The sequence below is a fragment of the Salmo salar genome, chromosome ssa14 (assembly GCF_905237065.1).
Source record: "Salmo salar chromosome ssa14, Ssal_v3.1, whole genome shotgun sequence".
NCBI lineage: Eukaryota > Metazoa > Chordata > Actinopteri > Salmoniformes > Salmonidae > Salmo > Salmo salar.
The window spans coordinates 92,165,282-92,192,608 of NC_059455.1; the positions used below are offsets into that span (position 1 = coordinate 92,165,282).

General features: G+C 46.0%; 1 protein-coding gene across 1 annotated transcript in view; it reads left to right on the forward strand.

Moving 5' to 3' along the window:
- Positions 1 to 27,327, forward strand: part of LOC106570615 (pumilio homolog 1-like) — a 59,791-nt gene that overhangs the window by 13,212 nt on the left and 19,252 nt on the right. The window contains 12 exon segments of the mRNA XM_045693715.1: positions 538 to 645; positions 647 to 776; positions 2,456 to 2,531; positions 7,119 to 7,217; positions 7,405 to 7,547; positions 7,831 to 7,954; positions 8,087 to 8,224; positions 11,291 to 11,470; positions 11,775 to 11,879; positions 17,196 to 17,438; positions 17,573 to 17,840; positions 18,376 to 18,505. Of these exon segments, the coding sequence (XP_045549671.1) occupies positions 538 to 645; positions 647 to 776; positions 2,456 to 2,531; positions 7,119 to 7,217; positions 7,405 to 7,547; positions 7,831 to 7,954; positions 8,087 to 8,224; positions 11,291 to 11,470; positions 11,775 to 11,879; positions 17,196 to 17,438; positions 17,573 to 17,840; positions 18,376 to 18,505 (1,744 nt within the window).

The window sequence follows — 27,327 nt, forward strand, 5'->3', positions numbered from 1 at the left end:
GAATGGTTCACCACCCAAAGGACATCCAGCCAACCACAACTGTGGGAAGCATTTCAATCCACATGGGTCAGCGTCCCTGTGGAACGCTTTGGACACCTTGTAGAGTCCATGCCCTAACGACTTGAGGCTGTTCTGAGGTCAAAAGGGGGAGGTGCTACTCTATATTAGGAAGGTGTCCTTAATGTTTTGTACACTCAGTGTGTATATATGCACGCGGATGGCTAACCATGTTTCCCCCGCTCTCGTCCCTCTTCTCCACCCCGTCCCTCTTCTCCACCCCGTCCCTCTTCTCAACCCCGTCCCTCTTCTCCACCCCGTCCCTCTTCTCCACCCCGTCCCTCTTCTCCACCCCCGCCCCTCTTCTCCACCCTGTCCCTCTTCTCCACCCCCGCCCCCTCTTCTCCACCCCCGCCCCTCTTCTCCACCCCCGCCCCTCTTCTCCACCCCGCCCCTCTTCTCCACCCCCGCCCCTCTTCTCCATCCACCCCGTCCCTCTTCTCCATCCACCCCGTCCCTCTTCTTCCCTCCTCTCTGCAGTCGTCAAGGCCAGATACTGCCCGCGGGTCCAGACACTGACGTAATAGCGGGTGTAGTAGGGGAGGGTATGGGCTCCATGGGAGGTGGTGGTGGTGGTCCCAAACCCCAAGGTGGAACAGGGTGTTACCATGGATACCATGCAGTCTGTGATGGAGCCTCTGCAGTTTGATTACAACTCCCAGATGGCCATGGACTCTCAGCCCACCGTGGGCCTGTTCGACTACAGCAACCAACAACAGGTGTGTGTGTGATGACCACCATGGACCCCTCTACTACAGCAACCAGCAGAGGTGTATGTGTGTATATACTAAGTGTGTGACTATGAGCATAACGTGTGTGTATATAATGATAATGTTGACCTGTGTGTGTATCATGTGACCTGTGTGTGTATCATGTGACCTGTGTGTGTATCATGTGACCTGTGTGTGTATCATGTGACCTGTGTGTGTATCATGTGACCTGTGTGTGTATCATGTGACGTGTGTGTATCATGTGACCTGTGAGGTATAGTGCCTTCGGAAAGTATTCAGACCCCTTGACAACATTTTGTTACGTTACAGCCTTATTCTAAAATGGATTAAATAAATAAAATATCATCAATCTAAACACAATACCCCATAATGACAAAGCGAAAACAGGTTTTTATACATTTTTGCTAATTTATAATTTAAAAAAAACCAAGGATCTGCAGAGAAGAATGGGAGAAACTCCCCAAATACAGGTGTGCCAAACGTAGAGTTCTACCCAAGAAGACTCGAGGCTGTAATCGCTGCCGAAGGTGATTCAACAAACTACTGAGTAAAAGGGTCTGAATCCTTATGTAAATGTAATATTAGATTATTTTTTTTATTTGTAATAAATTGGCACATTTCTAAACCAGTTTTTGCTTTCTCATTATGGGGTATTATTGTGTGTAGATTGGTGAAAAAACTACTTTTAATCCATTTTAGAATAAGGCTGTAACGTAGCAAAATGTGGAAAAGTCAAGGGGTCTGAATACTTTCCGAAGGCACTGTGTATAATATATATTAACTATATATATATATATTAACTAATAATAATATAACTGTGTATAATATAACCCGTGTGTGTGTGTATAATATAACCCGTGTGTGTATATAATATTACCCGTGTGTGTCTAATATAACCCGTGTGTGTGTATAATATAACCCGTGTATATAATATTACCCGTGTGTGTGTATAATATAACCCGTGTATATAATATAACCCGTGTGTGTATAATATAACCCGTGTGTATATAATATAACCCGTGTGTGTATAATATAACCCGTGTGTATAATATAACCCGTGTGTATAATATAACCCGTGTGTATATAATATAACCCGTGTGTGTATAATATAACCCGTGTGTGTATAATATAACCCGTGTGTGTATAATATAACCCGTGTGTGTATAATATAACCCGTGTGTATATAATATAACCCGTGTGTGTATAATAACCAGTGTGTATATAATATAACCTGTGTGTATAATATAACCCGTGTGTGTATAATATAACCCGTGTGTGTATAATATAACCCGTTTGTGTATAATATAACCCGTGTGTGTATAATATAACCCGTGTGTGTATAATATAACCCGTTTGTGTATAATATAACCCGTGTGTGTATAATATAACCCGTGTGTGTATAATATAACCCGTGTGTGTATAATATAACCCGTGTGTGTAATATAACCCGTGTGTATAATATAACCCGTGTGTATAATATAACCCGTGTGTATAATATAACCCGTGTGTATAATATAACCCGTGTGTGTATAATATAACCCGTGTGTGTATAATATAACCCGTGTGTGTATAATATAACCCGTGTGTATATAATATAACCCGTGTGTGTATAGTATAACCCGTGTGTATAATATAACCTGTGTGTATAATATAACCCGTGTGTATAGTTGTTCCAGAGACCCAGTGCTCTAGCAGCCCAGCAGCAGCAGTATGCCTTGGCAGCAGCACAGCAATCTCACATTGGTAAGAGACAGAGAGAGTGTGTGAGTTGTTTTGTAGGTGAAAGACATGATACTCCACTAACCCATTTTTTGGGCAGTTATTCACTGATGAAAAGTTGTTCTTGGACTAGCTGTGTATCTCTCTTATGTCCGGCACAATTAGCATGTAACCGACGGTTATGGATGAAGACCCTCTGGGAAAAAATAACTGTTTAAACGGAGAATGAATTACATTTAGAACAGTAGCGTAATGATGATGAAGAATTGTGGGTGGTGTAATTATTGTATTATGAAAGGCTGGAAATGTAAATCTCCCCTCAGAGAGTCAAATCAGAGTCTGAGAACAACATACAATGTATTTGGAAAGATTTCAGACCCATTTTTGCACATTTTGTTACGTTTAGAGATTTTAGTGACCAAAATGATCACAGTTATCAGTATTATTAAAACGTGCTGGTAATGTTAAAGTACTGATACACTGAAATCATTTTATATTGAAAACCAACCAATAAAATTAGCAGCACTATGCACTTGTTTTTGTTGTTGTACACTGCTCAAAAAAATAAAGGGAACACTTAAACAACACAATGTAACTCCAAGTCAATCACACTTCTGTGAAATCAAACTGTCCACTTAGGAAGCAACACTGATTGACAATAAATTCCACATGCTGTTGTGCAAATGGAATAGACAACAGGTGGAAATTATAGGCAATAAGCAAGACACCCCCAATAAAGGAGTGGTTCTGCAGGTGGAGACCACAGACCACTTCTCAGTTCCTATGCTTCCTGGCTGATGTTTTGGTCACTTTTGAATGCTGGCGGTGCTTTCACTCTAGTTGGTAGCATGAGACGGAGTCTACAACCCACACAAGTGGCTCAGGTAGTGCAGCTCATCCAGGATGGCACATCAATGCGAGCTGTGGCAGGAAGGTTTGCTGTGTGTGTCAGCGTAGTGTCCAGTGCATGGAGGCGCTACCAGGAGACAGGCCAGTACATCAGGAGATGTGGAGGAGGCCGTAGGAGGGCAACAACCCAGCAGCAGGAGCGCTACCTCCGCCTTTGTGCAAGGAGGAGCAGGAGGAGCACTGCCAGAGCCCTGCAAAACGACCTCCAGCAGGCCACAAATGTGCATGTGTCTGCTCAAACGGTCATAAACAGACTCCATGAGGGCCCGACGTCCACAGGTGGGGGTTGTGCTTACAGCCCAACACCGTGCAGGACGTTTGGCATTTGCCAGAGAACACCAAGATTGGCAAATTCGCCACTGGCGCCCTGTGCTCTTCACAGATGAAAGCAGGTTCACACTGAGCACATGTGACAGACGTGACGGAGTCTGGAGACGCCGTGGAGAACGTTCTGCTGCCTGCAACATCCTCCAGCATGACCGGTTTGGCGGTGGGTCAGTCATGGTATGGGGTGGCATTTCTTTGGGGGGGCGCACAGCCCTCCATGTGCTCGCCAGAGGTAGCCTGACTGCCATTAGGTACCGAGATGAGATCCTCAGACCCCTTGTGAGACCATATGCTGGTGCGGTTGGCCCTGGGTTCCTCCTAATGCAAGACAATGCTAGACCTCATGTGGCTGGAGTGTGTCAGCAGTTCCTGCAAGAGGAAGGCATTGATGCTATGGACTGGCCCGCCCGTTCCCCAGACCTGAATCCAATTGAGCACATCTGGGACATCATGTCTCGCTCCATCCACCAACCCCACGTTGCACCACAGACTGTCCAGGAGTTGGCGGATGCTTTAGTCCAGGTCTGGGAGGAGATCCCTCAGGAGACCATCCGCCACCTCATCAGGAGCATGCCCAGGCGTTGTAGGGAGGTCATACAGGCACGTGGAGGCCACACACACACTACTGAGCCTCATTTTGACTTGTTTTAAGGACATTACATCAAAGTTGGATCAGCCTGTAGTGTGGTTTTCCACTTTAATATTGAGTGTGACTCCATATCCAGACCTCCATGGGTTGATAAATTGGATTTCCATTGATTATTTTTGTGTGATTTTTGTTGTCAGTACATTCAACTATGTAAAGAAAAAAGTATTTAATAAGATTATTTCATTCAGATCTAGGATGTGTTATTTTAGTGTTCCCTTTATTTTTTGGAGCAGTGTATGTTCTGCAGACAGGGTGACCATCTTCGATTTAAGTTTCCCTCAGCACTCTTGTAAAACCCAAAATAAAATACAACCACACTTCAGATTTGGTCCTCTTAGAAGGCCGAAAAAATCTCCTGAGCGCTGTCACTGCCTTCCTCCATGTTTTTACACAAAACAAAACCCACGCTGCACCTGCGTCAGACTGTTGCTAACTTTGGTTGATGTTGGACATTATTTACCGTGAGTTTTTCAAACCGTGGTAATCAAACACGGTTTTAATGATCATTTGAAACTGTAAAACTAATCGTCTGGAATTTTACCGTGGTTTATCTTGAAACCGGTAACCGTATCATCCTTAGTTACGTTACAGCCTTATTCTAAAATGTATTAAATCGTTTTTTCCCCTCATAAATCTACACACAATACGCCATAGTGACAAAGCAGAAACTGTTTTTTTTAAAACTTTTTGCAAATTTATGACAAATTAAAAACAAATCACATTTACATAAGTATTCAGACCCTTTACTCAGTGAAGCAGCTTTGGCAGCGATTACAGCCTCAAGTCTTCTTGGGTATGACGCTACAAGCTTTGCACACCTGTATTTCGGGAGTTTCTCCCATTCTTCTCTGCAGATCTTCTCAACCTCTGTCAAGTTGGATGGGGAGCGTTGCTGCACAGCAATTTTCAGGTCTCTCCAGAGATGTTCGATCGGGTTCAAGTCCGGGCTCTGACTGGGTCACTCAAGGACATTCAGAGACTTGTCCCGAAGCCACTCCTGCGTTGTCTTGGCTGTGTGCTTAGGGTTGTTGTCCTGTCACCCCAGTCTGAGGTCCTGAGCGCTCTGGAGCAGGTTTTCATTAAGGATCTCTCTGTACTTTGCGCCGTTCATCTTTTCCTCAATCCTGACTAGTCTCCAAGTCCCTGCCACTGAAAAACATCCCCACAGCATGATGCTGCCACCTCCATGCTTCACCGTAGGGATGGTATTGGCCAGGTGATGAGCAGTACCTGGTTTCCTCCAGAAGTGACGCTTGGCTTTCAGGCGAAAGAGTTCAATCTTGGTTTCATCAGACCAGAGAATCTTGTTTCTCATGGTCTGAATCCTTTAGGTGCCTTTTGGAAAACGCCGAGAGGGCTGTTGTGCCTTTTACTGAGGAGTGGCTTCCATCTGCCATTCTACCATAAAGGCCTAATTGGTGCAGTGCTGCAGAGATGGTTGTCCTTTTGGAAGGTTCTCCCTGGAGCTCTGTCAGAGTGACCATTTGGGTTCTTGGTCACCTCCCTGACCAAGATCCTTCTCCCGGGATTGCTCAGTTTGGCTGGGCGGCCAGGTCTAGGAAGAGTCTTGGTGGTTCCAAACTTCTTCATTTTAAAAATGATGGAGGCCACTGTGTTCTTGTGGACCTTCAATGCTGCATACATTTTTTGGTACCCTTCCCCAGATCTGTGCCTCAACACAATCCTGTCTTGGAGCTCTACGGATAATTCCTTCTACCTCATGGCTTGTTTTTTTGCTCTGACATGCACTGCCAACTGCGGGACCATATATAGACAGGTGTGTACCTTTCCAAATCATGTCCAATCAATTGAATTTGGACTGGACTTGAAGACAATCATGACACCAATAATTACTTCCATTACACCAGATGCATGTCCTTGAATCTATTACCTCTCACACAGACATTATAAGATCATTTAGTAGCTAATGGCAGCCTGCAGTACCCTGGTTACATTTTTTTACATTTTAGTCATTTAGCAGACGCTCTTATCCAGAGCGACTTACAGTAGTGAATGCATACATTTCATACAATTTCATACATTTTTTTTTTGCTGGCCCCCCGTGGGAATCGAACCCACAACCCTGGCGTTGCAAACACCATGCTCTACCAACTGAGCTACAGGGAGGGCTTTGGTTGGCTTTCAACTTCAGTTACTCTATGAGAGGGGGCAGCTGTGGGCTAGCAACATCACCTCTGGAGTAGCTCAAACTGCAAGTTTAGCCTCCATGAGACGCCATCTTAACCACCTCCACTGGGCTTCAAATGCCCTATTGAGTGTTCACATCTGAATGATGGATGTCACGTGATCAATGGCTTTGTCAATATACAGTCATTTGTACACTCACAGTGGCTGCATGGTATTGTGACGCCATAATTTCCATGGTAATGTAGAATGTTCGTTCTAATGATGTTACCTTATGAGGCTCATGCAATTCAATAAATGTATTGTCAGTTGAGCAGAATCATTGCACATATTTTAGCACCTATTTTACTTCCTGCTTTGTTGCTATGGGTACACTCCCAATGGCCACCAGTCCACCCATTATGTCATCATTGACTTGAATGTGGATGGCTGTTGCACTCATTGTCTTTCTATGGCAGCACATGCAGTCAGGAGAGAAAATGTGTGTCTGGCTGGCCAATTACCGTCAACCAAAAATTCCACTACTTTCGGGCAGCCCTAGTCTCTGTTTCTCTGTGATCTTTATGTATGTGTCTTTTCAGGTTTGGCTCAAGCGTTTGTTCCCAACCCTTACATCATCAGTACTGGTCCGCCTGGAACTGACCCCTACGCTGCTGGACTGGCAGCTGCTGCAACACTGGGTAAGACACACACCACACACACTCTCACACTCTCGCCATTTGTTATTTCATATCTCCAGTACTATGGGATTATGATGACAGTCCAGCATGCATACATTGTTATATATGGGTGGTCCCAGGAATCTAACCTGCTGTCTCGGCGTTGTGACCTCCATCCTATACCAACTAACCTATTGTGTGTGTTCAGGCCCAGCGGTGATGCCTCCCCAGTACTACGGGGTGACACCCTGGGGAGTGTATCCAGCCAATCTTTTCCAGCAACAGGCTGCGGCCGCCAACAACTCAGCCAATCAACAGGCTCAAGGACAGAACCAGCAGAACCAACAACAGGTCAGTGGCTTCCTATTGGCTAGACCTCTCCTCATTAGGTAAAGCTACTGTCAGACATTTTTGCTTCAGTGCTCACCGCTTTATGGTTGTAAGATTACCACAAGCCCAGAGAAGTTATGCCCTCATGCACTTCATTTCTCCTTATGTCACAGTGTGTTCATGGCATTTTACTAAGAACAGCACCTTGTGGAGTTAAACCAGCCCTCCCGCTCCTCAGCGTTTCCCATTGGCTCAGTCTCAGACCTTCTGCCCTCCTATTGGCTAACCTTTAATGTAACTCTAGGTGATGCGTGGGGGCGGTAACCAGCGACCCCTGACCCCTAGCCAAGGTCAACAGGGTCAGCAGAACGACCAGCTGATCAACTCAGCGCTCGCCTTCGGACAGGGGCTGGCTGCCGGCGTGCCTGGTGAGCAAGACATTTACTAACACACACACACACACACACACACACACACACACACACACACACACACACACACACACACACACACACACACACACACACACACACGATTAACCCTAGAGTTCCTCTCTGCAGGATATCCCATGCTGGCTCCAGCTGCTTACTATGACCAGACGGGGGCGCTAGTGGTCAACACAGGATCTAGGGGCGGACCCGTACGCCTCATGGCCCCTGCAGGCTCAGTTATTATCTCCCCCTCCGCTGCACAAGCAGGTAACTCACTCCTCCATTTACACTGTCACTCAGTCACCCTAATACGGTATCTCTCCGTCACTCAGTCACCCTAATACGGTATCTCTCCGTCACTCAGTCACCCTAATACGGTATCTCTCTCTCACTCAGTCACCCTAATACGGTATCTCTCCGTCACTCAGTCACCCTAATACGGTATCTCTCCGTCACTCAGTCACCCTAATACGGTATCTCTCTGTCTCTCAGTCACCCTAATACGGTATCTCTCTGTCTCTCAGTCACCCTAATACGGTATCTCTCCGTCTCTCAGTCACCCTAATACGGTATCTCTCCGTCACTCAGTCACCCTAATACGGTATCTCTGTCACTCAGTCACCCTAATACGGAATCTCTCTGTCACTCAGTCACCCTAATACGGTATCTCTGTCACTCAGTCACCCTAATACGGTATCTCTCCGTCACTCAGTCACCCTAATACGGTATCTCTCCGTCACTCAGTCACCCTAATACGGTATCTCTCCGTCACTCAGTCACCCTAATACGGTATCTCTCCGTCACTCAGTCACCCTAATACGGTATCTCTCCGTCACTCAGTCACCCTAATACGGTATCTCTCTCCGTCACTCAGTCACCCTAATACGGTATCTCTCTCCGTCACTGTCACCCTAATACGGTATCTCTCTCCGTCACTCAGTCACCCTAATACGGTATCTCTCTCCGTCACTCAGTCACCCTAATACGGTATCTCTCCGTCACTCAGTCACCCTAATACGGTATCTCTCCGTCACTCAGTCACCCTAATACGGAATCTCTCCGTCACTCAGTCACCCTAATACGGTATCTCTCCGTCACTCAGTCACCCTAATACGGTATCTCTCTGTCACTCAGTCACCCTAATACGGTATCTCTCTGTCACTCAGTCACCCTAATACGGTATCTCTCCGTCACTCAGTCACCCTAATACGATATCTCTCCGTCACCCTAATACGGTATCTCTCCGTCACCCTAATACGGTATCTCTCCGTCACCCTAATACGGTATCTCTCCGTCACTCAGTCACCCTAATACGGTATCTCTCCGTCACTCAGTCACCCTAATACGGTATCTCTCCGTCACTCAGTCACCCTAATACGGTATCTCTCCGTCACTCAGTCACCCTAATACGGTATCTCTCTGTCACTCAGTCACCCTAATACGGTATCTCTGTTACTCAGTCACCCTAATACGGTATCTCTGTCACTCAGTCACCCTAATACGGTATCTCTCCGTCACTCAGTCACCCTAATACGGTATCTCTCCGTCACTCAGTCACCCTAATACGGTATCTCTCCGTCACTCAGTCACCCTAATACGGTATCTCTCCGTCACTCAGTCACCCTAATACGGTATCTCTCTCTCACTCAGTCACCCTAATACGGTATCTTTGTCACTCAGTCACCCTAATACGGTATCTCTCTCTCACTCAGTCACCCTAATACGGTATCTCTCTCTCACTCAGTCACCCTAATACGGTATCTCTCTGTCACTCAGTCACCCTAATACGCTATCTCTGTCACTCAGTCACCCTAATACGCTATCTCTGTCACTCAGTCACCCTAATACGCTATCTCTGTCACTCAGTCACCCTAATACGGTATCTCTCTGTCACTCAGTCACCCTAATACGGTATCTCTCTGTCACTCAGTCACCCTAATACGGTATTCTCTGTCACTCAGTCACCCTAATACGCTATCTCTGTCACTCAGTCACCCTAATACGCTATCTCTGTCACTCAGTCACCCTAATACGGTATCTCTCCGTCACTCAGTCACCCTAATACGGTATCTCTGTCACTCAGTCACCCTAATACGGTATCTCTCTGTCACTCAGTCACCCTGATACGGTATCGCTCCGTCACTCAGTCACCCTGATACGGTATCTCTCTCACTCAGTCACCCTAATACGGTATCTCTCCGTCACTCAGTCACCCTAATACGGTATCTCTCCGTCACTCAGTCACCCTAATACGGTATCTCTCCGTCACTCAGTCACCCTAATACGGTATCTCTCCATCACTCAGTCACCCTAATACGGTATCTCTCCATCACTCAGTCACCCTAATACGGTATCTCTCCGTCACTCAGTCACCCTAATACGGTATCTCTCCGTCACTCACACACCCTAATACGGTATCTCTCTGTCACTCAGTCACCCTAATACGGTATATCTCTGTCACTCAGTCACCCTAATACGGTATCTCTCTCTCACTCAGTCACCCTAATACGGTATCTCTCTGTCACGCAGTCACCCTAATACGGTATCTCTGTCACCCTAATACGGTATCTCTCCGTCACTCAGTCACCCTAATACGGTATCTCTGTCACTCAGTCACCCTAATACGGTATCTCTCTGTCACTCAGTCACCCTAATACGGTATCTCTCCGTCACTCAGTCACCCTGATACGGTATCTCTCCTTCACTCAGTCACCCTAATACGGTATCTCTCCGTCACTCAGTCACCCTAATACGGTATCTCTCCGTCACTCAGTCACCCTAATACGGTATCTCTCTGTCTCTCAGTCACCCTAATACGGTATCTCTCCCTCACTCAGTCACCCTAATACGGTATCTCTCCCTCACTCAGTCACCCTAATACGGTATCTCTGTCACTCAGTCACCCTAATACGGTATCTCTCCGTCACTCAGTCACCCTAATACGGTATCTCTCCGTCACTCAGTCACCCTAATACGGTATCTCTCCGTCACTCAGTCACCCTAATACGGTATCTCTCCGTCTCTCAGTCACCCTAATACGGTATCTCTCTGTCTCTCAGTCACCCTAATACGGTATCTCTCTGTCTCTCAGTCACCCTAATACGGTATCTCTCCGTCACTCAGTCACCCTAATACGGTATCTCTGTCTCACTCAGTCACCCTAATACGGTATCTCTCTCTCACTCAGTCACCCTAATTCGGTATCTCTGTCACTTGTATCAGCCCACCAAACTCTCACTTATGACAATTTATTTCTCTGCTCTCTCCTTTCTCTCGCTCTCTCTCTACCCTCGCTCTCTCTCTACCCTCGCTCTCTCTCTACCCTCGCTCCAGTGGCAGCAGCAGCTGCGGGTGGCGGGGCTAACGGTGGTATGGGAGGCGGGGCCAATGGTCCGTTCCGAGCCATGCAATCCCAGCAGTCTCAGCAGCAGGGGGGAGGGGCTATGTCAGGAAACTCTTTTTATGGATCCTCTCTTAGCAACTCATCCCAGAGCTCCTCCCTCTTCTCTCAAGGTAGCCAATCAACGTACTGTGAGTGAAAAACTAAACGGGTGAATTGGCAGAGGTCGGTTCCAGGCCGACCACATTGGAGACGTTGCGTGCCGCGTCATGGATTGCCCAATCGCGCATCAGATTCCTATATCATGTGGTAGTTCATATGTCAAAAACCTGTCTTGGCTTTGTGAGATCTGGCGGGTGTCTGCAATGTAGTCGGCCTGGAACGTGACCAAAATGTGCTCATATATTATTTTGTTTAGCATATAAACTCGGTGACAAAAGTAGATTTAACAAAGGTGATTGGTTGTTTTCTCTACAGGCTCCGCCCAGCCGGGCCCTGGCTCCGCCTCTCTGGGGTTTGGTCAGAGCAACTCTTCACTCGGAGCGACACTCGGAGCGACGTTGGGCGGCTTTGGCACTGCAGGTGTGTGTGTGTGATGGTTTGTGCAACGTAAGGCTAACGAATGGAGAGGGGGGGGGGGGTACCGTTATTCCACTATCCGAACGGACTTTAGTATTCAGTTAATTGCGAGAGTATTAATTTTCGACAAATAATAAAATGCTTATTTTAATGAAAGGGCTTTGTCTAAAATGAAATTATCTGTGAGATTTGTACATACCATGGCATTGAGAAATGTTAATGAAACAACAGATTTGACAGTTTTTATGTGTGCGTCCCATTTAAAAACACTGGTAGCCTACACACTTTTCACCTGTGTAGCTTGTTATTGTGGGTCAATCAAAGCAACACTACCGTCAGAGGCTACATAGGGGTAAAGGATAGATAATAGACAGTAGCAGCAGTATACTGTAGGTAGGGGTAAAGGATAGATAATAGACAGTAACAGCAGTATACTGTAGGTAGGGGTAAAGGATAGATAATAGACAGTAACAGCAGTATACTGTAGGTAGGGCTAAAGTGACTAGATAATAGACAGTAACAGCAGTATACTGTAGGTAGGGGTAAAGGATAGATAATAGACAGTAACAGCAGTATACTGTAGGTAGGGGTAAAGGATAGATAATAGACAGTAACAGCAGTATACTGTAGGTAGGGGTAAAGGATAGATAATAGACAGTAACAGCAGTATACTGTAGGTAGGGGTAAAGGATAGATAATAGACAGTAACAGCAGTATACTGTAGGTAGGGGTAAAGGATAGATAATAGACAGTAACAGCAGTATACTGTAGGTAGGGGTAAAGGATAGATAATAGACAGTAACAGCAGTATACTGTAGGTAGGGGTAAAGGATAGATAATAGACAGTAGCAGCAGTATACTGTAGGTAGGGGTAAAGGATAGATAATAGACAGTAGCAGCAGTATACTGTAGGTAGGGGTAAAGGATAGATAATAGACAGTAGCAGCAGTATACTGTAGGTAGGGGTAAAGGATAGATAATAGACAGTAGCAGCAGTATACTGTAGGTAGGGGTAAAGGATAGATAATAGACAGTAACAGCAGTATACTGTAGGTAGGGGTAAAGTGACTAGATAATAGACAGTAACAGCAGTATACTGTAGGTAGGGGTAAAGGATAGATAATAGACAGTAACAGCAGTATACTGTAGGTAGGGGTAAAGGATAGATAATAGACAGTAACAGCAGTATACTGTAGGTAGGGGTAAAGGATAGATAATAGACAGTAACAGCAGTATACTGTAGGTAGGGGTAAAGGATAGATAATAGACAGTAACAGCAGTATACTGTAGGTAGGGGTAAAGGATAGATAATAGACAGTAACAGCAGTATACTGTAGGTAGGGGTAAAGGATAGATAATAGACAGTAACAGCAGTATACTGTAGGTAGGGGTAAAGGATAGATAATAGACAGTAGCAGCAGTATACTGTAGGTAGGGGTAAAGGATAGATAATAGACAGTAGCAGCAGTATACTGTAGGTAGGGGTAAAGGATAGATAATAGACAGTAGCAGCAGTATACTGTAGGTAGGGGTAAAGGATAGATAATAGACAGTAGCAGCAGTATACTGTAGGTAGGGGTAAAGGATAGATAATAGACAGTAACAGCAGTATACTGTAGGTAGGGGTAAAGGATAGATAATAGACAGTAACAGCAGTATACTGTAGGTAGGGGTAAAGGATAGATAATAGACAGTAACAGCAGTATACTGTAGGTAGGGGTAAAGGATAGATAATAGACAGTAGCAGCAGTATACTGTAGGTAGGGGTAAAGGATAGATAATAGACAGTAGCAGCAGTATACTGTAGGTAGGGGTAAAGGATAGATAATAGACAGTAACAGCAGTATACTGTAGGTAGGGGTAAAGGATAGATAATAGACAGTAACAGCAGTATACTGTAGGTAGGGGTAAAGGATAGATAATAGACAGTAACAGCAGTATACTGTAGGTAGGGGTAAAGGATAGATAATAGACAGTAACAGCAGTATACTGTAGGTAGGGGTAAAGGATAGATAATAGACAGTAACAGCAGTATACTGTAGGTAGGGGTAAAGGATAGATAATAGACAGTAACAGCAGTATACTGTAGGTAGGGGTAAAGGATAGATAATAGACAGTAGCAGCAGTATACTGTAGGTAGGGGTAAAGGATAGATAATAGACAGTAACAGCAGTATACTGTAGGTAGGGGTAAAGGATAGATAATAGACAGTAACAGCAGTATACTGTAGGTAGGGGTAAAGGATAGATAATAGACAGTAACAGCAGTATACTGTAGGTAGGGGTAAAGGATAGATAATAGACAGTAGCAGCAGTATACTGTAGGTAGGGGTAAAGTGACTAGATAATAGACAGTAACAGCAGTATACTGTAGGTAGGGGTAAAGGATAGATAATAGACAGTAACAGCAGTATACTGTAGGTAGGGGTAAAGGATAGATAATAGACAGTAACAGCAGTATACTGTAGGTAGGGGTAAAGGATAGATAATAGACAGTAACAGCAGTATACTGTAGGTAGGGGTAAAGGATAGATAATAGACAGTAACAGCAGTATACTGTAGGTAGGGGTAAAGGATAGATAATAGACAGTAACAGCAGTATACTGTAGGTAGGGGTAAAGGATAGATAATAGACAGTAACAGCAGTATATACTGTAGGTAGGGGTAAAAGATAGATAATAGACAGTAATAGCAGTATACTGTAGGTAGGGGTAAAGGATAGATAATAGACAGTAACAGCAGTATACTGTAGGTAGGGGTAAAGGATAGATAATAGACAGTAACAGCAGTATACTGTAGGTAGGGGTAAAGGATAGATAATAGACAGTAACAGCAGTATACTGTAGGTAGGGGTAAAGGATAGATAATAGACAGTAACAGCAGTATACTGTAGGTAGGGGTAAAGGATAGATAATAGACAGTAACAGCAGTATACTGTAGGTAGGGGTAAAGGATAGATAATAGACAGTAACAGCAGTATACTGTAGGTAGGGGTAAAGGATAGATAATAGACAGTAACAGCAGTATACTGTAGGTAGGGGTAAAGTGACTAGATAATAGACAGTAACAGCAGTATACTGTAGGTAGGGGTAAAGGATAGATAATAGACAGTAACAGCAGTATACTGTAGGTAGGGGTAAAGGATGGGCTTCCATGTTGAGGGTCAGCGTGGCGGATGTGTTGTTGCCTACCATCACAACCTTGACGCTCCCCGTCCAGGATCCAGTTAATCCCAGGGTCCTTAGCTTAGTGATGAGGGCACTGGTGTTGAACGCCGAGCTGTAGGCAAATGAACAGCATTCTCACGTAGGTGTTCATTTTGTCCAGGTGGGAAAGGGAAGTGTGGAGAGCACGAGATATTGCGTCATATGTGGATCTTTTGGGGTGGTATGCGAATTGCAGTGGGTCCAGGGTGTCTGGGATGATGGCGTTGTCTGCCATTTCAAGCTACAGATGTGAGTGCTATGGAGCGAATGTCATTTAGACAGGTTACCTTGGCGTTCTTGTGCACAGGGACTATGGTGGTCTGCTTGAAACATGTAGGTATTAGACTCCGACAGGGAGCGGTTGAAAATGTCAGTGAAGACACTTGCCATCTGATCAGCGCGTGTTCTGAGTATGCATCCTGGTATTCCGTCTAGCCCCCAGAATGTTAACCTATTTATAGGATTTTACTCACATCGGCTACGGAGAGATGGTGATCACACAGTCGTCCGGAAGAGCATGGTTCAGTGTTGCTAGCGTTGGAGCGAGCATATCATTTATTTATCTCGTCTGGTAGGCTTTGTCCTCTATTGACACTGCGTGTTTGATGGTTCATCGGAGGTTGTAGCAGGATTTCTTATAAGCGTCTGGATTAGTGTCCCGCTCCTTGAAAGCGACAGCTCTACCCTTTAGCTCAGTGCAGATGTTGCCTGTAATCCATGGCTTCTGGTTGGGAAATGTACGTACGGTCACTGTGGAGAAGACGTCGTCGATGCACTTATTAATGAAGCCGGTGACTGATGTGGTAAACTCCTCAATGCCATCGGATGAATCCCAGAACATGAGATTCCAGAACATTTCGCCTCTAGTTGCGAAGGTAACATGCTGGTAGAATTGAAGTAAAAACGGATTTCAGTTTTCCTGCATTTAAGTAACCGGCCACTAGGGGCGCTGCCCTCCGGGTAAGTAGTTTCTTGTTTGCTCATGGCCCTATATAGCTCATTGAGTCCGGTCTTAGTGCCATCATCGATTTGGGGTGGTAAATAGACACCTACTAAAAATATAAACTATTTTTGGTAAATATTATGGTCTACAGCTTATCATGAGGTATTCTAACTTCGGCGAGCAGAACCTCGAGTCTTCCTTGATATTAGAGATTGCGCACCAGCTGATAACTGAGAGAGAACCCCCTCCCCTGAGCTTTCCCGATGCTGCCGTGCTGTCCTACCGATTAGAAAAATCAGCTAGATTTATATTTACAATGTCCTTGTTTTGTCACGACTGAGAAACAGGATATTACAGTTATTCAGATCAGTCTGGAATGGAACTCATCCAGTTTATTCTCCAGTGATTGCACGTTCACCAATAGAACGGACTGTAGAGGCAATTTTTCCACTCTCTGTTTTGTAGTGTCGTCGGCCTCTATTGCGCTGTCTCCTTCAAGTGTCGGGAATTTGGGCCTGGTCCGGAATAATTAATGTATTTCGCCTCTGACTCATTGAAATAGAAGTACTCTTCCAAATCGAGGTTAGTTATCGCGGTTCTGATGTCCAGAAGCTATTTTCGGTTATATAAAATGATGGGGGGAAACATGTACAAAAGATGTTAAGCTCAGCACACAAAAAAATACACAAAATAGCGCAATTGGTCAAGAACCCGCAATACAGCCTGTATTCCCTCCAGTACCGTTCACCAAGATGAAATTACAAATACGGAATTAAGTTGGCTAAATGAGGAGTAGGCAGCCGTGATTAACCAACAGGTAGGCTGTTGTTTAATATGGAGTTGTTTTTAGACGAGGCTGCAGCTAAATAGCCTGAATTAGCCTGGCTAGCTAGCTGGCTAACTAACTCCAGTCAAGACAGACACTACCAGATGAGATGATGGATAACCTATCGCAGCAACAAGTTTAATTTGTTGTTAAACAAGTCTATTTGGCTACTTCCTCTCTCTGTCGCTCTCTCTCCATGTCTCCATGTCAGACACACCGACCCCCTGCTCCTCTTGCGCCGGATTTCTGTTCAACTGTCTGAAGCTTTCTGGCTTATCTATGTGTCTGTGTGTATAGCTCCCTCTACTGGCCAACTCTGTGTTTATGGTCTCTGTCTCCCTCCAGTGGCTAACTCCAACGGTGGCAGCAGTTCTCGTCGTGACTCTCTGACCGGCAGTAGTGACTTGTACAAACGCACGCAGTCCAGCCTCACTCCCATTGGCCACGGGGGGTTCTACAACGGAACCCTGGGCTTTAGCTCCTCCCCCGGGCCGGTCGGAATGCCTCTGCCCAACCAAGGCCCCTCCCACTCCCTAACTCCACCCCTCTCTCTGTCCAATCACAGCTCCTCATCCAACCTCAACCTGGGTGAGTGACGAGGTCTATTGTTACCATGCTGACATAAAACTTGCAGTGTATTTTTGTGGTTATATAATTTTATCATGGTTATTGTTATGTCCAATCAGCACTAATCACCCCTCCTCTCTGAACACCTCCCACAGGAGGTCTGACCAATGGCAGCGGTCGTTTCATATCTGCTGCTCCGGGGGCGGAGGCGAAGTATCGCAGCGCCAGTTCTGGCTCATCCCTCTTCTCTCCCAGCAGCCAGCTCTTCCCGTCGTCACGGCTACGTTACGGAATGTCGGACGTGATGCCGTCAGGGCGGAGCCGGCTCCTGGAAGACTTCCGGAACAACCGCTACCCCAACCTGCAGCTGAGAGAGATTGCTGGGCACATCATGGAGTTCAGCCAGGACCAGCATGGCAGCAGGTAAAGACACACACATCATGGAGTTCAGCCAGGACCAACATGGCAGCAGGTAGAGACACACACATCATGGAGTTCAGCCAGGACCAGCATGGCAGCAGGTAGAGACACACACATCATGGAGTTCAGCCAGGACCAGCATGGCAGCAGGTAGAGACACACACATCATGGAGTTCAGCCAGGACCAGCATGGCAGCAGGTAGAGACACACACATCATGGAGTTCAGCCAGGACCAGCATGGCAGCAGGTAGAAAGACGAGAGACACACACACACCTGTGGCCATATTCATAAAATTGTCACAGCTATATAGCACAAACAATCTCATCACCACTGCCCAATACCGAACCCTGGTACCAAAACCCTGGTACCAAACCTCAGACCTACTGTCTAATCATTATTGATTGAGTCCAGATGTTGTCTGCCCCCCCCCCTTCATTATCCTCCGCATCCCCCTCTCTCTCTCTCATCTCTTTCTCTCTCTGTTCATCCCTGTGAGTAAATATAGGAGCATTAATTTGAGTGTTGTGGATCTCCAGGTTTATCCAGTTGAAGTTGGAGAGGGCCAGCTCAGCGGAGCGTCAGCTGGTCTTCAGTGAGATCCTCCAGGCTGCCTACCAACTCATGGTCGACGTCTTTGGAAACTACGTCATCCAGAAGTTCTTTGAGGTGTGTGTACACGGAGTATTAGTGATGCACCCGTATTACATTTTTGGCCGATACCGATATCCAATATTTTCCTTGCCAAAAAACCTGATACCGATTTATAATTTTTTTAGTGGCCTTTTTAAGCATTCTAGTACAGTTAAATAGTTAACACACACACATGGACGCAGCGGTCTAAGGCACTGCATCTCAGTGCAAGAGGCGTGGGCCGTCATTGTAAATAAGAATTTGTTCTTAACGGATTTGCCTAGTTAAATAGAGGTTACACACACTGACCAAAAAGTTATTTTGTTGGCATTAACATATGTCCCCATTACCAGTAAAACATAATCAAAAACTATTTATGTCACTGACTTGCTGTGCTGTTTCATTGTTCAGTCGTTTCATTCTCAACCAGGATTTCTATGGAACACCGTTTGGGTCTTTGCGGGTCAAAAAAGATACACTATTTGACCAATCAGGACCTGAATATGACTGCATGTCACATAGTAATTTAACGCGTTCATTCATTTTTATATGTAGTTTTTATACACTGATTACGCTATGACTCGTATTTCATATGTCACAACGATTCATCGATACGTCTGCTATGATGCTGGTAAAGTCTCGTGCAGCTACAGTGCTGGTCATAAAAAAAAAGCTAGCTAGCTCATGGATGCAAACAATGATCTTCCCCAAAAACACAGTAAAACGACAATCTATTTCAGTAGCTATCGTTAGCTAGGTGTCATCATCTAAAATAACCCTAATTTATAAGACAGTTCTTATTTGATCAATCTATTTCAGTAGCTATCGTTAGCTAGCTAACTATCTAGCTAGGTGTCATCATCTAAAATAACCCTAATTTATAAGACAGTTCTTATTTGATTAATGGTGGTCGGACCCATCTATGTTTAAGCTAGACACAACAAGGATTAGCCACAGTAGTGGACTTTGTGGTTAGCATTCAAAATAAAAGTATGTCGTTGACAGTGATGCAAATTAATACAAATAGTAGAATTCTGCCATAATTGAATAGATCATGCTAAACGAGGTTGGAATGTTATAAAATCAACAAAAGACAATCATTTGTTAATTTGACAATCTGTTGAAATCGCACTGGATGTATTATACTTTAGATTTGCATTGGGGGCATACTTATTTCACTGTACAGCCTTACCTATGGATTGTGGATCAATGACATGGGGTATCAGTCTACTCGGTGACTCCCAGAGAACATTAGCGTCATAGCTGTTATTGTGGGACTCTGAAACAACTGTGAATTGAGTCACATTTATTGTCAACCTGTGTGTATTGAACATTATTCCCGATGTAAAACAACACTGCGTGGATGTGTTGGAGTGATAACTCCGAGGAGGACGTTGGGGAAAAAATATCTTGGGTATTGAGTAGACTGATACCCCATTTCATTGATCCCCAATCCTTAGGTAAAGCTGTACAGTGCAATATGAATGTCAATAAAAACAATAGGCTGACTGGGGAGGTGATTTCACACAGTCACAGTCCTGCGATAAGAGCTACAATGCTAATATTTGCGTAAACTCTTCACCAGTTGTGTTCTGTGGGTGTCACCGAGTAGACTGATACCCCATTTCATTGCGTCACATTCCAACCTTGTTTAACATTATCTAGTCTAAATATGGCATGATTCCACCAATTGTGGCCTTCTGCATCACTTTCAAAGAGGTACTTTTATTTTGAAGGCAAACCACAAATTCCACTATTGTGCCTAATCCTTATTGTGGCTAGCATCACAACACACAGCCTGGTCCGGTCGAGGCTCACTAGTCAGATCAATCAATCAAATGTATTTATAAAGCCCTTCTTACATCAGCTGATATCTCAAAGTGCTGTACAGAAACCCAGCCTAAAACCCCAAACAGCAAGCAAAGCAGGTGTAGAAGCACGGTGGCTAGGAAAAACTCCCTAGAAAGGCCAGAACCTTGGAAGAAACCTAGAGAGGAACCAGGCTATGAGGGGTGGCCAGTCCTCTTCTGGCTGTGCTGGGTGATTATAACAGAACATGGCCAAGATGTTCAAATGTTCATAGATGACTACAGGGTCAAATAATAATAATCACAGTGGTTGTCGAGGGTGCAACAGGTCATCACCTCAGGAGTAAATGTCAGTTGGCTTTTCATAGCCGATCATTCAGAGTATCTCTACCGCTCCTGCTGTCTCTAGAGAGGTGAAAACAGCAGGTCTGGGACAGGTAGCACGTCCGGTGAACAGGTCAGGGTTCCATAGCCGCAGGCAGAACAGTTGAAACGGAAGCAGCAGCATGGCCAGGTAGACTGGGGACAGCAAGGAGTCATCAGGCCAGGTAGTCCTGAGGCATGGTCCTAGGGCTCAGGTCCTTCAAGAGAGAGAAAGGGAGAAAGAAAGAAAGAAATAGAGAATTAGAGAGAGCATACTTAAATTCACACAGGACACCGGATAAGACAGGAGAAATACTCCAGATATAACAGACTGACCCTAGGCCTCCGACACATAAACTACTGCAGCATAAATACTGGAGGCTGAGACAGGAGGGGTCAGGAGACACTGTGGCCCCGTCCGACGATACCCCCGGACAGGGCCAAACAGGCAGGATATAACCCCACCCACTTTGCCAAAGCACAGCCCCCACACCACTAGAGGGATATCTTCAACCACCAACTTACCATCCTGAGACAAGATCGAGTATAGCCCACAAAGATCTCCGCCACTGCGTGCCAACCCGGACAGGAAGATCACGTCAGTGACTCAACCCACTCAAGTGACGCACCCCTCCTAGAGACGACATGGATGAGCACCAGTAAGCCAGTGACTCAGCCCCTGTAATAGGGTTAGAGGCAGAGAATCCCAGTGGGGGGAACCGGCCAGGCAGAGACAGCAAGGGCGGTTCGTTGCTTCTTTCCGTTCACCTTCACACTCCTGGGCCAGACTACACTCAATCATAGGACGTACTGAAGAGATGAGTCTTCAATAAAGACTTAAAGGTTGAGACCGAGTCTGCGTGTTTCACATGGGTAGGCAGACCATTCCATAAAAATGTAGCTGTTTGCTACGAAATTCTAGGGACAGTAAAGAGGCCTGCATCTTGTGACCATAGCGTACGTGTAGGTATGTACGGCAGGACCAAATCGGAAAGATAGGTAGGAGCAAGCCCATGTAATTCTTTGTAGGTTAGCAGTAAAACCTTGAAATCAACCCTAGCCTTAACAGGAAGCCAGTGTAGAGAGAGGCTAGCACTGGAGTACCGTAAATTCTGGACATAAGCCGCAACTTTTTTCCCACGCTTTGAACCCCGCGGCTTAAACAATGACGCGGCTAATATATGGATTTTTCCTGCTTTCCATTTTTTTTGTATCAGACCTGTGTGTTGGTATTTAGGGGTTTGTATCAGACCTGTGTGGGGGTATTTAGGTGTTTGTATCAGACCTGTGTGTTGGTGGGGGGGTATTTAGGTGTTTGTATCAGACCTGTGTGTTGGTGGGGGGGGGTATTTAGGTGTTTGTATCAGACCTGTGTGTTGGTGGGGGGGTATTTAGGGGTTTGTATCAGACCTGTGTGTTGGTGGGGGGTATTTAGGTGTTTGTATCAGACCTGTGTGTTGGTGGGGGGGGTATTTAGGGGTTTGTATCAGACCTGTGTGTTGGTGGGGGGGGGTATTTAGGTGTTTGTATCAGACCTGTGTGTTGGGGGGGGGGGTATTTAGGGGTTTGTATCAGACCTGTGTGTTGGTGGGGGGGGTATTTAGGTGTTTGTATCAGACCTGTGTGTTGGTGGGGGGGGGTATTTAGGTGTTTGTATCAGACCTGTGTGTTGGTGGGGGGGGGATTTAGGCGTTTGTATCAGACCTGTGTGTTGGTGGGGGGGGGTATTTAGGTGTTTGTATCAGACCTGTGTGTTGGGGGGGTGGGGGGTGGGGGGTATTTAGGGGTTTGTATCAGACCTGTGTGTTGGTGGGGGGGGTATTTAGGGGTGTGTATCAGACCTGTGTGGTGGTATTTAGGGGTTTGTATCAGACCTGTGTGGTGGTATTTAGGGGTTTGTATCAGACCTGTGTGGTGGTATTTAGGGGTGTGTATCAGACCTGTGTGGTGGTATTTAGGGGTTTGTATCAGACCTGTGTGGTGGTATTTAGGGGTGTGTATCAGACCTGTGTGGTGGTATTTAGGGGTTTGTATCAGACCTGTGTGGTGGTATTTAGGGGTGTGTATCAGACCTGTGTGGTGGTATTTAGGGGTTTGTATCAGACCTGTGTGGTGGTATTTAGGGGTGTGTATCAGACCTGTGTGGTGGTATTTAGGGGTTTGTATCAGACCTGTGTGGTGGTATTTAGGGGTGTGTATCAGACCTGTGTGGTGGTATTTAGGGGTTTGTATCAGACCTGTGTGGTGGTATTTAGGGGTGTGTATCAGACCTGTGTGGTGGTATTTAGGGTTTGTATCAGACCTGTGTGGGGGTATTTAGGGTGTGTATCAGACCTGTGTGGTGGTATTTAGGGGTTTGTATCAGACCTGTGTGGTGGTATTTAGGGGTTTGTATCAGACCTGTGTGGTGGTATTTAGGGGTGTGTATCAGACCTGTGTGGTGGTATTTAGGGGTTTGTATCAGACCTGTGTGGTGGTATTTAGGGGTTTGTATCAGACCTGTGTGGTGGTATTTAGGGGTTTGTATCAGACCTGTGTGGTGGTATTTAGGGGTTTGTATCACACCTGTGTGGTGGTATTTAGGGGTGTGTATCAGACCTGTGTGGTGGTATTTAGGGGTTTGTATCAGACCTGTGTGGTGGTATTTAGGGGTTTGTATCAGACCTGTGTGGTGGTATTTAGGGGTGTGTATCAGACCTGTGTGGTGGTATTTAGGGGTTTGTATCAGACCTGTGTGGTGGTATTTAGGGGTTTGTATCAGACCTGTGTGGTGGTATTTAGGGGTTTGTATCAGACCTGTGTGGTGGTATTTAGGGGTGTGTATCAGACCTGTGTGGTGGTATTTAGGGGTTTGTATCAGACCTGTGTGGGGGTATTTAGGGGTGTGTATCAGACCTGTGTGGTGGTATTTAGGGGTTTGTATCACACCTGTGTGGTGGTATTTAGGGGTGTGTATCAGACCTGTGTGGTGGTATTTAGGGGTTTGTATCAGACCTGTGTGGTGGTATTTAGGGGTTTGTATCAGACCTGTGTGGTGGTATTTAGGGGTGTGTATCAGACCTGTGTGGTGGTATTTAGGGGTTTGTATCAGACCTGTGTGGTGGTATTTAGGGGTGTGTATCAGACCTGTGTGGTGGTATTTAGGGGTTTGTATCAGACCTGTGTGGTGGTATTTAGGGGTTTGTATCAGACCTGTGTGGTGGTATTTAGGGGTGTGTATCAGACTTGTGTGGTGGTATTTAGGGGTGTGTATCAGACCTGTGTGGTGGTATTTAGGGGTTTGTATCAGACCTGTGTGGTGGTATTTAGGGGTGTGTATCAGACCTGTGTGGTGGTATTTAGGGGTTTGTATCAGACCTGTGTGGTGGTATTTAGGGGTTTGTATCAGACCTGTGTGGTGGTATTTAGGGGTGTGTATCAGACCTGTGTGGTGGTATTTAGGGGTTTGTATCAGACCTGTGTGGTGGTATTTAGGGGTTTGTATCAGACCTGTGTGGTGGTATTTAGGGGTTTGTATCAGACCTGTGTGGTGGTATTTAGGGGTGTGTATCAGACCTGTGTGGTGGTATTTAGGGGTTTGTATCAGACCTGTGTGGGGGTATTTAGGGGTTTGTATCAGACCTGTGTGGTGGTATTTAGGGGTGTGTATCAGACCTGTGTGGTGGTATTTAGGGGTTTGTATCAGACCTGTGTGGTGGTATTTAGGGGTTTGTATCAGACCTGTGTGGTGGTATTTAGGGGTTTGTATCAGACCTGTGTGGGGGTATTTAGGGGTTTGTATCAGACCTGTGTGGTGGTATTTAGGGGTGTGTATCAGACCTGTGTGGTGGTATTTAGGGGTTTGTATCAGACCTGTGTGGTGGTTTTTAGGGGTTTGTATCAGACCTGTGTGGTGGTATTTAGGGGTTTGTATCAGACCTGTGTGGTGGTATTTAGGGGTTTGTATCAGACCTGTGTGGTGGTATTTAGGGGTTTGTATCAGACCTGTGTGGTGGTATTTAGGGGTGTGTATCAGACCTGTGTGGTGGTATTTAGGGGTGTGTATCAGACCTGTGTGGTGGTATTTAGGGGTTTGTATCAGACCTGTGTGGTGGTATTTAGGGGTTTGTATCAGACCTGTGTGTTGGTGGGGGGGATTTAGGTGTTTGTATCAGACCTGTGTGTTGGTGGGGGGGGGTATTTAGGTGTTTGTATCAGACCTGTGTGTTGGTGGGGGGGGGGTATTTAGGTGTTTGTATCAGACCTGTGTGTTGGTGGGGGGGGGGTATTTAGGTGTTTGTATCAGACCTGTGTGTTGGGGGGGGGGTATTTAGGTGTTTGTATCAGACCTGTGTGTTGGTGGGGGGGGGTATTTAGGTGTTTGTATCAGACCTGTGTGTTGGTGGGGGGGGGGTATTTAGGTGTTTGTATCAGACCTGTCTGTTGGGGGGGGTATTTAGGTGTTTGTATCAGACCTGTGTGTTGGTGGGGGGGTATTTAGGTGTTTGTATCAGACCTGTGTGTTGGTGGGGGGTATTTAGGGGTTTGTATCAGACCTGTGTGTTGGTGGGGGGGGTATTTAGGTGTTTGTATCAGACCTGTGTGTTGGTGGGGGGGGGGTATTTAGGGGTTTGTATCAGACCTGTGTGTTGGTGGGGGGGGGTATTTAGGGGTGTGTATCAGACCTGTGTGGTGGTATTTAGGGGTGTGTATCAGACCTGTGTGGTGGTATTTAGGGGTTTGTATCAGACCTGTGTGGTGGTGGTGGGGGGGGGGATTTAGGGGTTTGTATCAGACCTGTGTGGTGGTGGGGGGGGGATTTAGGGGTTTGTATCAGACCTGTGTGGTGGTATTTAGGGGTGTGTATCAGACCTGTGTGGTGGTATTTAGGGGTTTGTATCAGACCTGTGTGGGGGTATTTAGGGGTTTGTATCAGACCTGTGTGGGGGTATTTAGGGGTGTGTATCAGACCTGTGTGGTGGTATTTAGGGGTTTGTATCAGACCTGTGTGGGGGTATTTAGGGGTTTGTATCAGACCTGTGTGGTGGTATTTAGGGGTGTGTATCAGACCTGTGTGGTGGTATTTAGGGGTGTGTATCAGACCTGTGTGGTGGTATTTAGGGGTTTGTATCAGACCTGTGTGGTGGTATTTAGGGGTTTGTATCAGACCTGTGTGTTGGTGGGGGGGGATTTAGGTGTTTGTATCAGACCTGTGTGTTGGTGGGGGGGGGTATTTAGGTGTTTGTATCAGACCTGTGTGTTGGTGGGGGGGGGTATTTAGGTGTTTGTATCAGACCTGTGTGTTGGTGGGGGGGGTATTTAGGTGTTTGTATCAGACCTGTGTGTTGGTGGGGGGGGGTATTTAGGTGTTTGTATCAGACCTGTGTGTTGGTGGGGGGGGTATTTAGGGGTTTGTATCAGACCTGTGTGTTGGTGGGGGGGGGGTATTTAGGTGTTTGTATCAGACCTGTGTGTTGGTGGGGGGGGGGTATTTAGGGGTTTGTATCAGACCTGTGTGTTGGTGGGGGGGGTATTTAGGGGTGTGTATCAGACCTGTGTGGTGGTATTTAGGGGTTTGTATCAGACCTGTGTGGTGGTATTTAGGGTGTGTATCAGACCTGTGTGGTGGTATTTAGGGGTTTGTATCAGACCTGTGTGGTGGTGGTGGGGGGGGATTTAGGGGTTTGTATCAGACCTGTGTGGTGGTGGGGGGGGGGATTTAGGGGGTTTGTATCAGACCTGTGTGGTGGTATTTAGGGGTGTGTATCAGACCTGTGTGGTGGTATTTAGGGGTTTGTATCAGACCTGTGTGGGGGTATTTAGGGGTTTGTATCAGACCTGTTTGGGGGTATTTAGGGGTGTGTATCAGACCTGTGTGGTGGTATTTAGGGGTTTGTATCAGACCTGTGTGGTGGTATTTAGGGGTGTGTATCAGACCTGTGTGGTGGTATTTAGGGGTTTGTATCAGACCTGTGTGGTGGTATTTAGGGTGTGTATCAGACCTGTGTGGTGGTATTTAGGGGTTTGTATCAGACCTGTGTGGTGGTATTTAGGGGTTTGTATCAGACCTGTGTGGTTGTATTTAGGGGTTTGTATCAGACCTGTGTGGGGGTATTTAGGGGTGTGTATCAGACCTGTGTGGTGGTATTTAGGGGTTTGTATCAGACCTGTGTGGGGGTATTTAGGGGTGTGTATCAGACCTGTGTGGTGGTATTTAGGGGTTTGTATCAGACCTGTGTGGGGGTATTTAGGGGTGTGTATCAGACCTGTGTGGTGGTATTTAGGGGTTTGTATCAGACCTGTGTGGTGGTATTTAGGGGTGTGTATCAGACCTGTGTGGTGGTATTTAGGGGTGTGTATCAGACCTGTGTGGTGGTATTTAGGGGTTTGTATCAGACCTGTGTGGCGGTATTTAGGGGTGTGTATCAGACATGTGTGGTGGTATTTAGGGGTGTGTATCAGACCTGTGTGGTGGTATTTAGGGGTGTGTATCAGACCTGTGTGGTGGTATTTAGGGGTTTGTATCAGACCTGTGTGGTGGTATTTAGGGGTGTGTATCAGACCTGTGTGGTGGTATTTAGGGGTGTGTATCAGACCTGTGTGGTGGTATTTAGGGGTGTGTATCAGACCTGTGTGGTGGTATTTAGGGGTTTGTATCAGACCTGTGTGGTGGTATTTAGGGGTTTGTATCAGACCTGTGTGGTGGTA